At 40.4% G+C, this 13,595-nt stretch overlaps 1 protein-coding gene across 5 annotated transcripts in view; it reads left to right on the top strand.

Annotated features, from left to right (window-relative positions):
- utrn (utrophin) overlaps window positions 1–13,595 on the top strand; it is a gene marked incomplete at its 3' end in the record, with an annotated part of 191,344 nt that overhangs the window by 110,391 nt on the left and 67,358 nt on the right. For all 5 annotated transcript variants that reach the window (XM_080490632.1, XM_080490631.1, XM_080490633.1 and 2 more), the window contains 2 exons: window positions 2,634–2,790; window positions 12,692–12,821. In XM_080490632.1, the coding sequence (XP_080346758.1) occupies window positions 2,634–2,790; window positions 12,692–12,821 (287 nt within the window). The remainder of the gene's footprint in view (window positions 1–2,633; window positions 2,791–12,691; window positions 12,822–13,595) is intronic.

The raw sequence follows: 13,595 nt of genomic DNA, 5'->3' as shown, positions 1-13,595 counted from the left end.
TTTGCTTTGCCCATCTGTGCAGTATTTCGTAGCCCAGGTGGGAGGAAAGGCACAAACATGTGGGGAGATTCTTTTGAGTCAGGTAGAACAAAGTGTTGTTACTATTTTGGTGAAAATGATGTCTTAGACTACCTCCTGAGAATAGACATCACAGAAGCTCATCTCTTTTGCGTATATCATCCACGAGGCTTTTAGTAGCTTAGTTGGCAAGATCAAATAAATATTTTTTAAGAGGTGTGAAGAATTAACTACATTTTGTGTCATTCTCCCCAAGAACTTAAACTCTCACTGAAACTTTAAAACAGTGCTTTCCGACCAGTCGGAGTCTGAAATTGGCTCGAGAACAATAAATAAAGCAGCATGTGTTCATTCATAAATGAACACAAGTCATCCTCAGCAACACCATATTGAAATGCTTTCTGCTCTTCATTTTAATGAATGTGCAGCATCCAATTTGAGAAGTGCCGCACCAGAGCACAGGTCCATTACACGCACTGTCCATTGTTTTCGCCTCAATTACATCACATAAAATGACAACGGGCTGCTCCACCATAGCTTCTACACACATCTGCCTGCTGATAGCTTTTAGTTGATCGTAGCTCATCCAGTGTCTCCGCCTCCTTTCCCAACATTCTGCATACGCTTTCCAGTCTTTATTCTTAATATGTAAAAGGTATTGCTCATATTTTACAGATTTTATGAGCCTAAATAGCTTTACTTGAATTATTGTCCACTGTGGTCAACTTTCCTAAAATATACGTATAAGGATATATTTTTGATTGTCTCATTAATATGATTATGAGCATCAGTCTTTAGCTGTTTTTCTGTTTGTTCACAACTTCTATGTTTCTTTGCAATTTTTAATTTTTTTTTTAATTTTGCGTCACTATGATTGGCGAGTTCAGAGTGCTGGGACCTTTGATATGGCTGACTGTGAATAGTCAGCCATATCAATGTTTGCATAGCATCTTGTACATTCCTAAAGTAGCAAGAGAACCTCCACGACGTATCACTTTGATTCTGTTGGTGCAATTGTACAATTTAGATTGGGCCCAAGGTTGGGTTGAATCTCTCTGACAGCTAAAAGAGGATAAAATATGTTCGAAAAGATTCGATTTCCTTTCCACTCTGCAAAAACCCGTAAATCAAATATCAAGTTAAGCTGGGACTGAGGCCACTATAATATAATTTGTTCCCCACATCTCATAAAATGTCTCGCGCCGTGTGGATTCGAATAGTAATTTCTTTGTGTGCATCAAATGAAACAGCGGTTATATTCATGATACAACCTTGCTCGGATATTTTGCATTCATTGAAAATAACATACACTAAACACTTGCATAAGGTTGTGGGGTTGTACCGATAATTCCAGCACTATAGCATCTGTAGTGGTGAAATACTGCTCCAGAAAGACTCGAGAGACACCACCTGGGCCCCATGAAATTCCGATGACATGAATAATGCCATGTTAGCCACAACCTTGGCATAAATGAGGAAGATCGGTGTTGGGTGTGACTGTAGATGGTGAAGAAAGTGGTGGTAGAAGTGAAGATGACGCGGCCAGATGGAGACGTTCAAAGACAAAAAGAAAGAGCAAAGATGAAGAGGAGCAGCACGGGAGCACAACAAAGCTCCAGGGGGTGGGGTAGGGTGGGGGGGCGGGGTGAAAGAGACTTTAGATGAACCAGGGGGGAAAAAAAATGGTGCAGGGAGAGATTGTGTATTGAAGATGGTTCAATCTGGGTGGAAAAAGAGGGGTCTGAGTCAAGGTCAAATGGTGCAGCTTTAATAGACTTGTTGCACAGGAACACAAGCAGGAGAGAAATAGACTGCGAGAAACAATCTGTGTGTTTGGGAGCAGGTGAAAAAGCATCCGTGGTGATCGTATGCGGCCCATTATGCCTTAATTGCAGTACATGTGTAATTAAGGCTAACTGTGTGAGTGGCAGTAAGACATCCCAGTACACTGTGTTCAAATTTATCATGCCCGGAGGAAAGGAGAAAAACAAAAGTGCTTATCAACACATATTGCATGCATGCTTACCACCCACACGCTTTTTTTTTTTTCTCTCCTCCAGTAGGACAGCAGCCTCTCATGAGTGGCTCGCAATCAGGCTTGTACAGGTTTTTCCGAGGATAACGTTTATTTAATGTTCAAATGAAAACATCAGCCTTTTACAGGTGCTGAGTTTACTACAGCCCACCACATGTTACCATAACAAAGAAGCAGATACATAAAAAAAAAAGACTTATTTTTCAGTAAATATGTTTATGCTGAAGCAGTGAGAGCTGAAATACATCAAGCATAATTTTTAATCAAAACAATAATGTCCAAAACTATTCTGAGAAGACTGCTTTTTTTAACCATGAAAAGAAAAGAAAAATGCTTTTTAATTATATATAGAAAAAATAAATAATTTGTTATGGAAAACAACAAGCAGACTACCATAACCTACTTAAATTCAAAGACAACCCAAACTAGATCCATCTAAAGGGACAATGAGAACAATAGAGAACAAGAAATATATTTGAGCTGTGTGTGGTTTGGTGGTGAAAAAACAACAACAACATAGGCGCAACTATCAGAGAGATGTGTTGTGAGAATAATTTAAGTGGTCGGTTTGTGTTGGCAGGGCCCATCTGGAAGCGAGTGCTGAGCGCTGGTCTCGTCTGCTGGGCCTCCTGGAGGAGCTGTGGAAGTGGATCTGCGTGAAGGATGAAGAGCTGACCAAGCAGATGCCAATTGGAGGGGACGTGCCCACCCTGCTGCAACAGCAGAACCACTGCACGGTGCGGACCACGACCACACACAGTGTTGCGCACCACACATCCGCAAGGCCCGTCGTACCGTGTCCCTTCCTATTTCTTAATGCTTAAAATGTTTCTTAATAAGTTTGGTACTTTAACAGTGATTTATTTACTAATTCTGAGCAGAGACGATAACATTCAGAAAGCAACCAAATGTGTTTGCATGGCCTTTTAAACACATGCAGCTGGACGATTTTGCACGTTGAATAAAAAAAGTTGAATTAGTTAAAAACACTTCATCAGCTTAATAGATAGATTGAACTGCTCTAAACCTAATGAGTTTTGTTTTTTCACCAAATTCACAGATTTTTTTTCTGGGAATGTAGATAAATCACTGAGAAAACACACTCATTTAATTGCCATGTAATAGTGTTATTTGTCTACATCACAAATTTCACAGATGTGTACATTTGAAGTGACGCTTTATGCTCCAAACACATTAGAATGAAATTAAAAGGTGGCTATCAGGCTCCTGCAGAGGGTTATTATCGGCATTATTTATGTGAATTGTTTACTATAAGCAGTTTTATACTATAGCTATTTTCAATGGAAATTTATCACATCATTATCATTGTCTCCATGGTGATTTGCAATAAAGTAAAATTATTCTGAATAATTTGGTGTTTAGCGTATAAACCTTTAGTGTCACACTCAAACATATCTCGAATGGGGAGAGGCACAAATGTTTCTGTTAAACTAAGCTTAACTTCAGAAAAATATGCTGATTATAGGCAAATTTTGTTCTTTTAAAGCAGTGGAATTAATTAATCTGACATCAAAAAGCTTTCGATTTATCAACAAATATCATGATCACTACAGTCATTGTAGTTGTTTCAGCATTTATTTATTTATTTTTTTTAAGTGTTAGATTTTGTCACATGAAATTGAAACTTTTGTTCCAACAAGCGATCGATACTTTTATTGTGCTGACCCATTCCCACTTTTGCCATCACTGCTGTTTGTCGTCTGTGTTCCCCACTGTATTATTTATTGTAACCACTGGTTATTGTGATAGTGTATCGGAGTGTAATTGCTTTCAGATAAATGACTCAGCCCATGGCCACTGTTTACTCCCAGTCTGTTGGCCGCCACTGCTGTTGACATCGTAATGCGTTTCTCCGCGCCCCTGTTCGCCACACTATTATTTTGTTCCCCAAAACGCCTTGAGAGTAAACACATGTGCGTTCATGCGTGGGAAAAGGATCAGAGGCACGCTGAGACAGATCAGCCACCGCACTCGGGGACACACGCGCACACCCCCAGTCTATTATTTGTGTGCAGTGGACGTATGATACTAACCAGGCCTTTGTCCAGCCGAAGCATATTTCAGTCTGTGTGCAAACAGGACTCGTCCTCACGGATGTTTTATACCTGCTTTTAAGGCTCCAAATTGCATGATGTAATGTAGTCGAACAACGTGTTCTCACGTGGCTTTTTGGTCTGTATGAAGTAATCATACCCAATAACTTCTCACTGAAGTTTAAATTAGATACATTCTTAATTGTAAAGGTTTATATAGGCTTTATAGGCGTTTATATGTATAGGCTTATATTCAGGTGTGCTCAATAGTCCGGAAATTACGGTACTCGAGCAGTGATGGGTTTGAGGTAGAGGACAATTAATAACATAAGTCTCTTTCAGCCAGAAACAAAATCATTACAACAATATGCATAGGAAAGATATCAAGAAAGACAAATAAGTGATCTAACGTGGAGACTGAGGGCATTTCAAATGACAGACAATCAATTTCTTGGCTGCTAGAATAAGTGCTAATTATAGCAGTTCATGATTTAATGAAGGGACATTTTTCAAAAGAACAGATTCCTCAAATGAATAGTTTTCTCCAACACCAGCGTACAATATGGATATGAAGGATGAGTGGATGGATACATAGTGAGATAATACTACACCATGCCAGTATGCTCTGAAAGTCAAGGACTGCAAAAAACATTATAAAAACATTTATTTATAGATACTGTAAATACAGTTTAATGTTTCATACAATGAGAGATTGGCTCTGTTGCTGTCAGGAGTTTAGTGAACTCAAGGCCGACAACCAGTACTAAAGCTAACAATTATTCAGATTCTGATATTCAGTGATAAGGACAAAGAATTACAGCGGCTCTACAACTCTCCATTACTTTTGTGTCTAACAAATGTAATGACTATCGGGTCAACTGTTGCTCCTGTAATTGTTCTATCAAATGATTGTGTTTTGTTAAAGTGTTTTGAGTCCATTTACCATTTATCCAAAGTGACACGCTTCTTGGTAAAAGCTGAAGATGAAGAATCGCTAACTCGACATATGACTTTCCTCTCTTTTGTATTTTGGGCTTTTGAAGCAATGAGCCACAGCCCTGCCCGGGTGTGCTGTGCTGCCATCCAGACTTGTTTAGCGTCTTTACTCACCACCTGACAGACTAAACGGGCCTTGGCCCAGAGCTTCAGACAGCCTCCATTATATAAGGCTCTGAGAGAAACAGTAACAGAAAAGTACAATCTCCCTGCATCTCCACTTCACCTTCCTTTTCTCATTACCCTCTCTCAGCTCTTTTATCTTGTTTTCTGTCATTTGTCGGTCCGGTTTCTGTCCTGCTGCTGGTCTCCAGCCTTTTGCATCTCTTTTCCTGGCACTCCATCCTCTCTTCATGCCCCTGCTCATCTCCAGGTCTTCGGCGTTGACAGAGCAGAAATAAGAAATAATGGAGTCGGGGAGTCAAAAGTGAGGAAGGCTCACTTTTCATTTTGACTGCGTTATATTTTTCCGCTCACTCCTCTCTCCACTGTATTCCTAATAGATTGGCCTGGAGGTCTTGCTGACCCCGAGAGAGGATGAGGGGGAGATGAGAAGAACAAAGAGCCGGGGCTTTGAACACGCCACGCTCTTATTACTTGCTTACACTGACTTGACTTGCACAGCCACGCATGCAGTCTGCACCGGAGCAATAGATAGACCAACTCTGTCAGAGAGACCCTGGATATATGCCGAGATTTATGGAAATTCGTGTCTATGAGGTAGGAAGGTCTTAGAAGAGCTAAGTAGAAAAACCTGCCACCCCCCCTTTTCTTTTTTTTTCTTTTTTTGTGAGACTTGTGTGGATGAAAGCAGAAGGCTAAGCCACTTAGCCCAGCCGAGAGCAACGGATATTGCTGTTATTAAAGAATCAAAGGGGAAGAAAAATATGAGCGAGCAGTGGTGGGCAGTCAGCGGATGAGGTGACGGACAGGAAGCAAACAGAAGCCAAAATAATTGGAAAGCAAAAAAGGAGGACGGACAATAAAAGTGATGTGTGTTTGAGGAAAACGTAGAAGGGTTGGGAGGTACAGACAAAGATCAACATGGTCCATTTTCACCTTTCCAGTTAGAGTTGTTGTTTTTTTTACATTTTTTAATACATCTGTAGCTTTTCAACCTGGCTGAAAGAAAGAGGAAAAAGGTTGTTTTCATGATAATGTGCCTCAGTTTTTAAACTGTTAAAAGTGTGACAGGCTTCCAGGGAGTGACGCTATAAGGTCTGACTTAAGTGATATCTTGTGTTTATCGATCTGTGTTTGTTTGGTTTTTTTTGGTCTGCTAACATGGCCATAAGAGCATTTATTAATTGCACATTAAACTATCCAGCGAAAGGCTTTTGTCAGCATCCAGCTGATTAAACTCATCAGTCTTGTCTATTAAATTAGCAGCTTTTAGATCGAGAAGTGTGAAGGAGGCACCAAAGGCTTGTGGGCCTTTTTTAACGACTCTTATCTTTCAGCAACAGTTGGCTTCATGTCTCCGGACAGTCCAATCCGGTCCCCCCCCAACAATTCTTTCAGATGTTTCCGAGTGAATGAAGTCAAAAAGTCCACGTCGTTTTAAATCTGGACCACACGGTCGTCCCAGTATGCTCAAGTAGCATATAATTACAAGCGAGGACGGTGTAATAATGTGCTACTGAGCCCATCTTAATCATTGTGCTGGCATGATTGATTAGCACCGTTTCCACTTGAGCGGACGGGTCGTAAAGAGAATAAAGTGAATTAAAGTGCTGCGCTGGACTTCACCTCTGGGTGTTTTCAGAGAGGAAGGGCTTTTTTTAAACTCTTGGTTATCTCTTTTTCACTAACTTTTCAATTGTTTTATGTCTGCTTCATTTTTTTAGATGGATTCCTTACAAATGATAGAAGACAGTGAAGGGCACGTCGGCGGCCAAAAAAAAAACGTGACAAAGATGAAAAAAAAAAATAATGATACCAATGTAATTTGAAAGGGGTAACTTTTTGGTAGTCAGACAGCTTATTATTATTATTTTTTTTATCAAATTCTTACATGACATAAAGCTATAAGGGGGAATTGCATCGGCACCCAGGTTCTGCACCCAATTTCATCATTTGGAAATAACTGGGTCAAAAAAAAGTAATGAAAAGGGAGATTTCATTTTTGCTCAGTAACTGCTGGTCAGTCTGCAGCTTTTTGCTCTGTTAAGTTGATCGTGACAACTCTAACTCGACCATGCTGGACTTACAGTACAGCAAAGAACTTAAAATATTGATCATAGCAGACAGAGAGAGAGAGAGAGAGTGGAGAGATATCAGCTTGACCCAAAAAGAAAACTAGTCCAGGGTGACCTGAGCCAGCACTAACTCTAGTCATTTTCAGATAGGAAAGTTTTAAGCCTGATCAAGGGGGTGAGCCTCCTGGACTGAATCTGGGAAGCTGGTCAAGCAAGAGGGAATCCATATAGCTGTGAGTTTTGTCTCTCGTTCCACTTTTAAAAACTCTATGAACGTCTAGTAAGCCAAAAGTTTCACAACCAAGTGTGTTGGAGAAAGAAAAGCTTGTACTGTGAGCTCTCCTCGCAATGTGATAGAGCTTTGTTATTTAAAGGTTTGAGCAGGTTGTGATAGAAAAGGGACCCAGGGTGCAGTTAGGGGCTTTAAACATAATGATGTCAATCCAATCCAAAAACGAAAGGTCGGCTCGGCTCAACATCTGACAAAATTGGGACATGTGTACATACACAGGGGGCAGTGAGTCAACAGAGCGCAATCAATCAAGGAGAAGTATAATTGAGAATGAGAGAATACCGAGAATAACCACAAAAGAACAAGTAAACAAGACCAAATATAATCCAAAAAGCTGCGACAACTGGAAAACATGTCTTTCTTCAATGTTTCTTGCTGCATCTCTTAGAATTAACAGAAGAATTGATATTTAGGGCTGTACAATAGTGAGATTTAAAAGCTGTAAGGAATAACAGTGTGAAGTTAGTCTCAAACTGAACTACATCTACATCTGTTTATAATATGGCGACAAAAGCATAACGTGGTCTTCGCTTTAAATTTGGGTTTGGTAGTCTTGTCTCGGTTGAGTTTGAAGTTCTTTCTGTGCATTCGTGGGTTTTTTTCTCCCAGGTGCTCCTGCTCACAAGCATGCCCTCAGGTTTAATAGGTGGCTTTATAATTGCTTGTGGGTGTGAGTGTGTGCGTGTGTTTCTGTCTCTGTGTGTTTGCCCTGTGTTATACTGGTGACCTGTCCAAGGTGTAATGTGCCTTGACCCATAGCCAGCTCAGATTGAAGTTGGACAAAGCTTTAGAGTTGATTGATGGATTTAAAATTGTGAACAATGATAGCAACACAACGGCTATAAAAACTAGTTGAAATGTTTTCGCTTTGCAAGACTAATCCTAAAATGCCTTTAAAACATCATGTATCATTGCAGACGCACCAACTCAGCATGGTATTTATCCACATATGCATATTTGCAAATATGAAGAATGCCTTTCATCTGTTTTTGTTGCGAGTTAGAAAAGATAATTTTGCCATTGTTGCACACATTTATTTAAAAAAAAATCATTTGAAAGAGTGATCAAGACTGGAAATGGTATTTCAATGGAGCATCTTAGAAAATTCTGTTTCCAATAACCGCCACCGAACACTGGCTTTCAGCTATTCTAAGATAATAGTGGACGTTAAGGGGATGAGTGAAACAAGAAATTACATTTTCAGACTGAATAACTCTGAGGCTCCATCATGAGCTGTGTAACTGTGAGCAGAAGCTGAAAATGTCTAAAAATACTGCTCTTTATTTTTATTTTTTTTATTTCCTTGAAACAAAAAAAAACAAACCTGATTTATTTATTTTGTTGTTGTAATTTCTCTGGATGTGACAGCACCCTGTTGTGAAGGCTCCTTTAGTCTTTGTCTCTGATGTTGAGAGATGCCATATGGTAGTGGTCCTTTTTAGGGATTGTTTTTCAGGGGGAAGAAGAGGGCTGCCGTAACATGGCGGAGAGGCTGAGATTGCAGGGTTTTGAGGGCAGGAAGAGAGATGTTTGGCAGGGGCCTGAAAGTGGCCGTGTTGTGATCTTATCTTATTGGCGCCACCGCGCAGGGCACATAGTGATAAGAGTTGGCTGCACTACGACAACCGCACACCGCACACTGGCCTGGACACACACTTCTCTACACAGACATCATGCCAGATCAGGACAGAACACCACACACAGCCAAGGTCACAGTCACTCATGGACACCAGACACATGCCAAGTATTGTTGGGCTGACAGAAACGCCCTCTTATTCTGCTCCTCGCAAAATAAAAGCGTAAGCCAGACTTGTGTGCAACTGCTATAAATATATATTTAAAAAAAAAAAAACAATAGCGAAAGTGAAGACTGCTCTGTTTTATCTTCACCACAGACAGCCGCCTTATCACTCTTAGGCCAGCTGGGATTTGCTTAAGAGAGAAAAAACAACTTTTTTTTTTCTCCTTCACCTGAAAGCTGCACACGTGTTAGATATTTAGCTCTCAAGCTTCCTGTGAGGAGTGTGTCCCTCCGTGACACTCTGATTATCTGTGTGAGGAGTGTGTTTACCGAAAAGGGAGTCTTTGGCGGTGTTGTCTGTCCGAACTGTGAGGATCCAGTTTCTGGATGACGGAGACATGCATGCTGTGTCGAACACAAGGAATTACGTGCGAGCTTTTGTGTCTTTGGCGCAAGTTACGGTTGAGAAACGATAATGTTCATACACATCTAAGTTAGTGAGTCATCAGTTAGATTCAAGCGCATGTATGTGAACATTGGGAGGAAACTAAAGTACCCGCAGAAACTTCACGTGCGGCACAGGGAGAACATGAGGACTCCACACGTAATGACCCCAAGTCCACCTCCCAGCTTCCTCCATACGAGTTGCGATTGTTCACCACTAAGTGTGTCTGTGATGAGCAGCTGTTGTCAAGCTTTAAAGGAAAGTGATGCGCTCTCCATGAACAGTTTGATGATGCTAATAAAAAAAACTATTGCAATGTTTTTTTTTTTAATTCACACATGTCCAACAGATAGATAACTCTCATATAGTGGTAATAAACAGATGCTAAGTTTTATATGTACCCCAAGTGTTGGAATGTGTGAAAATCCATTGGAAATAACTAAATTAAAAAAAAACATGCCCTCAAGGTATGTTTCACATGGCTTTTTAGAATTCAAAATAGTAGGGTTGGTTCAAAGTGTATATGGTAAATTATTTATTAATTTACTTTTTTATTTGTTGGTAAAGATGTTTTCAGAATGTCTTTACCATTTTCTTTAAATGCAAATTAAATCTTTCAAATCAAACCTCCTTGATTCATTTAAATCACAACGTGTCTTTGAATTGTTTGTATTCTTTCCACCGGCTTTCTGCTTTGATTTGCAGGTAACAAAGAACTATATTGAAAATGAGCAATTTATTTTGGATTTGGGTAAATTTAGGCAATCTACAATAAATATTGTGAACTCCAGCCAGGGCAAATCTAGAAAGAAAAACAGAAAAGTGTGGCCTTGGATCCTTCTTCTGGTCGCTCTTACTGCTCAACTCCTCACCTTCATTTTCTTGTCTGCATTTTGCACCCCTTCCTCCTCTTCCTCGCTCTCCTCTCATTTAGTCTTTATATTTCAAGGTCCCTTCCCTGAGCTACCCGCTTGTTCCGTTTCCTCCATGTGAGCTGGAATCATTGGAACGGAGCAAACCATTTATTAGCGGGGATGATCTAATTTGGGTTCAGCGGGATGCTCCCATTTCAGTGTGCGGGTATATTTGTCTGCAAGTGGTTGTGTGAAATTGGCATTGCGTTGGTCTAAACTGAACTTTAATAAGAACTTACTTCCCTGGAATGTGCCTTTTTTTTTTTTTTCTCTCCTCAATTTATACTGAACCAAAGAGTAGTCTATGTATTCCAGGATGTTTGTTTCCTTTCTCTTCTGATATATTCAGACGATACTAGATGTATGAACTCCGCATCTTGTCGTCTGACACTGGTCCGTGTATGATTTTTTTGGCATCTAATATTCACAGCGCTCGTCTGGTTGATGAATCTTATGAATACGAGACTTTATCAAAGTGAATCGTGCCATCTAGTCAACTTGCTTTGCGGCTTCTTCAACTACATTGCCTCCTCACAAAGCAATCACACACTCCGATAGGCAGCGCAGTCCCCCGGGGGTCACGCGTATATTAAAACACAAATAATTATACTGTTACATGCCATGCTCAGCCCCTCTGTGTACTTTTATCGCCTGCTGTGTGCTGCTGCGAGGCCGACTGTTTGACATGAGGTTAAAAGCCTTTTTGAAATTGCTTTGTGAACTTTTAGTATCTGCTCTGCTTTACTGAATGGCCCAGAGTGTGGGTGAATGGCTCTGTGTGTATGTATGTGTGTGTGTTGTAATTGATCTGTCACCATGCGAGTGTTGTGGGTGTATTGGATAAGTTGGCAATTTTGGTGATTTTTACTTGTCAAAAAAAAGCTGCTGCTTTGGCAGTATCTCCTATAATAGCATTAACACTGTGGTGTTTGTGTTTGGCTCCTTTGAGCAAAGCATTTCCTCTTCCCAGTTTCTGGACCTGATTGAGGGATTTATTTTCAAGAGATTTTCAAGATAAACGCTGTGTAGAGAAATCTACTGCAAGTAACACCGTCTATTTTTAGATACACACTCAGGAAGCCACGTTGAGTGCACTATTTTTGTAAATAACATGCCGTATTTTAGGATAGTCAATACTGTGAAGACAACCTTTAAGAGGCTGGCGAAAGCCTCTTCAGAGAATGTGCTTTTGATCAGTTTTACATCACTTTGCAACTGATATAACTGAGTGAGAACTTTAGTGAGTTCCCCATGAAGGGTTGAATGTGAACTCCTGCAGGCTTACAGTGGCTCACTTCAGTCTCGACATCGTCATTTAACGTCACACGGAGCCCAAGGAACTTCCCGTTTTGACCTTGTAATCCTGCCTTTAATCGTCACTCTGTTGTCAGAGCCCTCACTCCAGCTGACACTCCCATCGTAGCTGATCTCTCACTTTGCTCTGCCTCACCCCCTCGCTTTACCCCCGTAATAGGCAAAAGCCAGGCTGGGAAACTGTTTTGTTGTGCAGCAATCACCCTATAGCCCGTTAAGCCAGGCATAAACATCTGCGCTTGTTCTTTAGCAATATGAGGGTGCATGTGTGACGTATGAATTATTCCTCAAGTGCTGCTTTCATGATATACTGAACGTTGTAGTCGATTTGAACCCCAGTGGTTGATTAGTAGATGTTTCAGAGGGGAGAACGGACGTTTTCTGGCTACAACACACCAGGTTCATTTGGAGTTCACTGCGGCAGACAGGAGCAGAGGACCAGAGTAAAACATACCTGCAGAGGAAAGGCATTAATTACATCTCTGCTAATTGGCTGCAAAAAAAAGAACTCATACATTTCTCCATATATCATTTTTTTCCATCTGCAGTCATTGGAAAAGAAATTGCATTTTGGATCACACAATCATTGTTTTTCAGTTTAATCACTTGATCACAGTGACATAGAAATTCACGTTTTGACAAGGCTAAGCTGTCGATTTTAATGAAAGTCTCTTCCTCCTGCAGGTGCTACGGTCAGAACTGAAGGAACGCGAGCACTTGGTGGTCAGTACTTTGGACCAGGCCAGGATGTTTCTCGCTGACCAGCCCATTGAAGGTCCCGGAGAGCCGCGCAAGAACCTGCAGCTAAAGACGGGTAGGTTCTGCTGTCTGTCTGCTGTAACTCAAGTTAAAACAGGATTTAAAAAAAATGTTGTGTCTGCTATCAGGGTGCCACTCAGTCGGCAAGCCGCTTTTTTTTTTTTTTTTTTTTTGCCTTTTTTGCCTCTCGTTTGAGCAATTTATAGCAAAGTCAGAGCTCATATTAAGTCCTGTAGTGGTAGAGTAACTCTCGCTATTTCTCGCTAAGTCAGAAAATATCATCACCATTGTACCATTAGGAGTCAAACCCTGCTGCTCTTGAATTCTTCACACGGGCTTGAATATCTACTTTTATTTGTAGATGTTTATGTGTTTGAAATTCCATTTGACATTTCATTTCATTGTCAAGTTTTCAAGTCCATCCTTTCCTCACATCTCTGGCGGCCATCAGGAGGAACGTGTCGATCCAGATATTGGCATGATGCTGTATATGTTTACTTTCTGTTTGTTGGAAGACAGTGATGAACCAATTCTGTGCCCCTTAAGCTGATAGTGTGTAAGTGTGTATTTCAGTTCATAGTTATTTAGTTCAGGGGTTTTCAACCTGCCGCTATGCTCCCTTTCAAATTGTATATAAGTAAACTTTTAATCTTATTTTCATTTTAATTACACACCAGCAAAAATGGCAAAAATTGTTGGAAATGGCTCAAAAGGAACTAGAAAGTCAAACGTCTGAAAGACTCTGGGTGACTGAAGTGACAAAAACGGGTAAAAACTAATATTTACAAATTGTATTAAAAGTAAAATAGCTAAATGACTCAAGTTTCCA

The sequence above is a fragment of the Lipophrys pholis genome, assembly GCF_963383615.2.
Source record: "Lipophrys pholis genome assembly, chromosome: 21".
NCBI lineage: Eukaryota > Metazoa > Chordata > Actinopteri > Blenniiformes > Blenniidae > Lipophrys > Lipophrys pholis.
The sequence above is the reverse complement of the archived record's forward strand: the minus strand, read 5'-3'. Positions and strand labels throughout refer to the sequence as shown.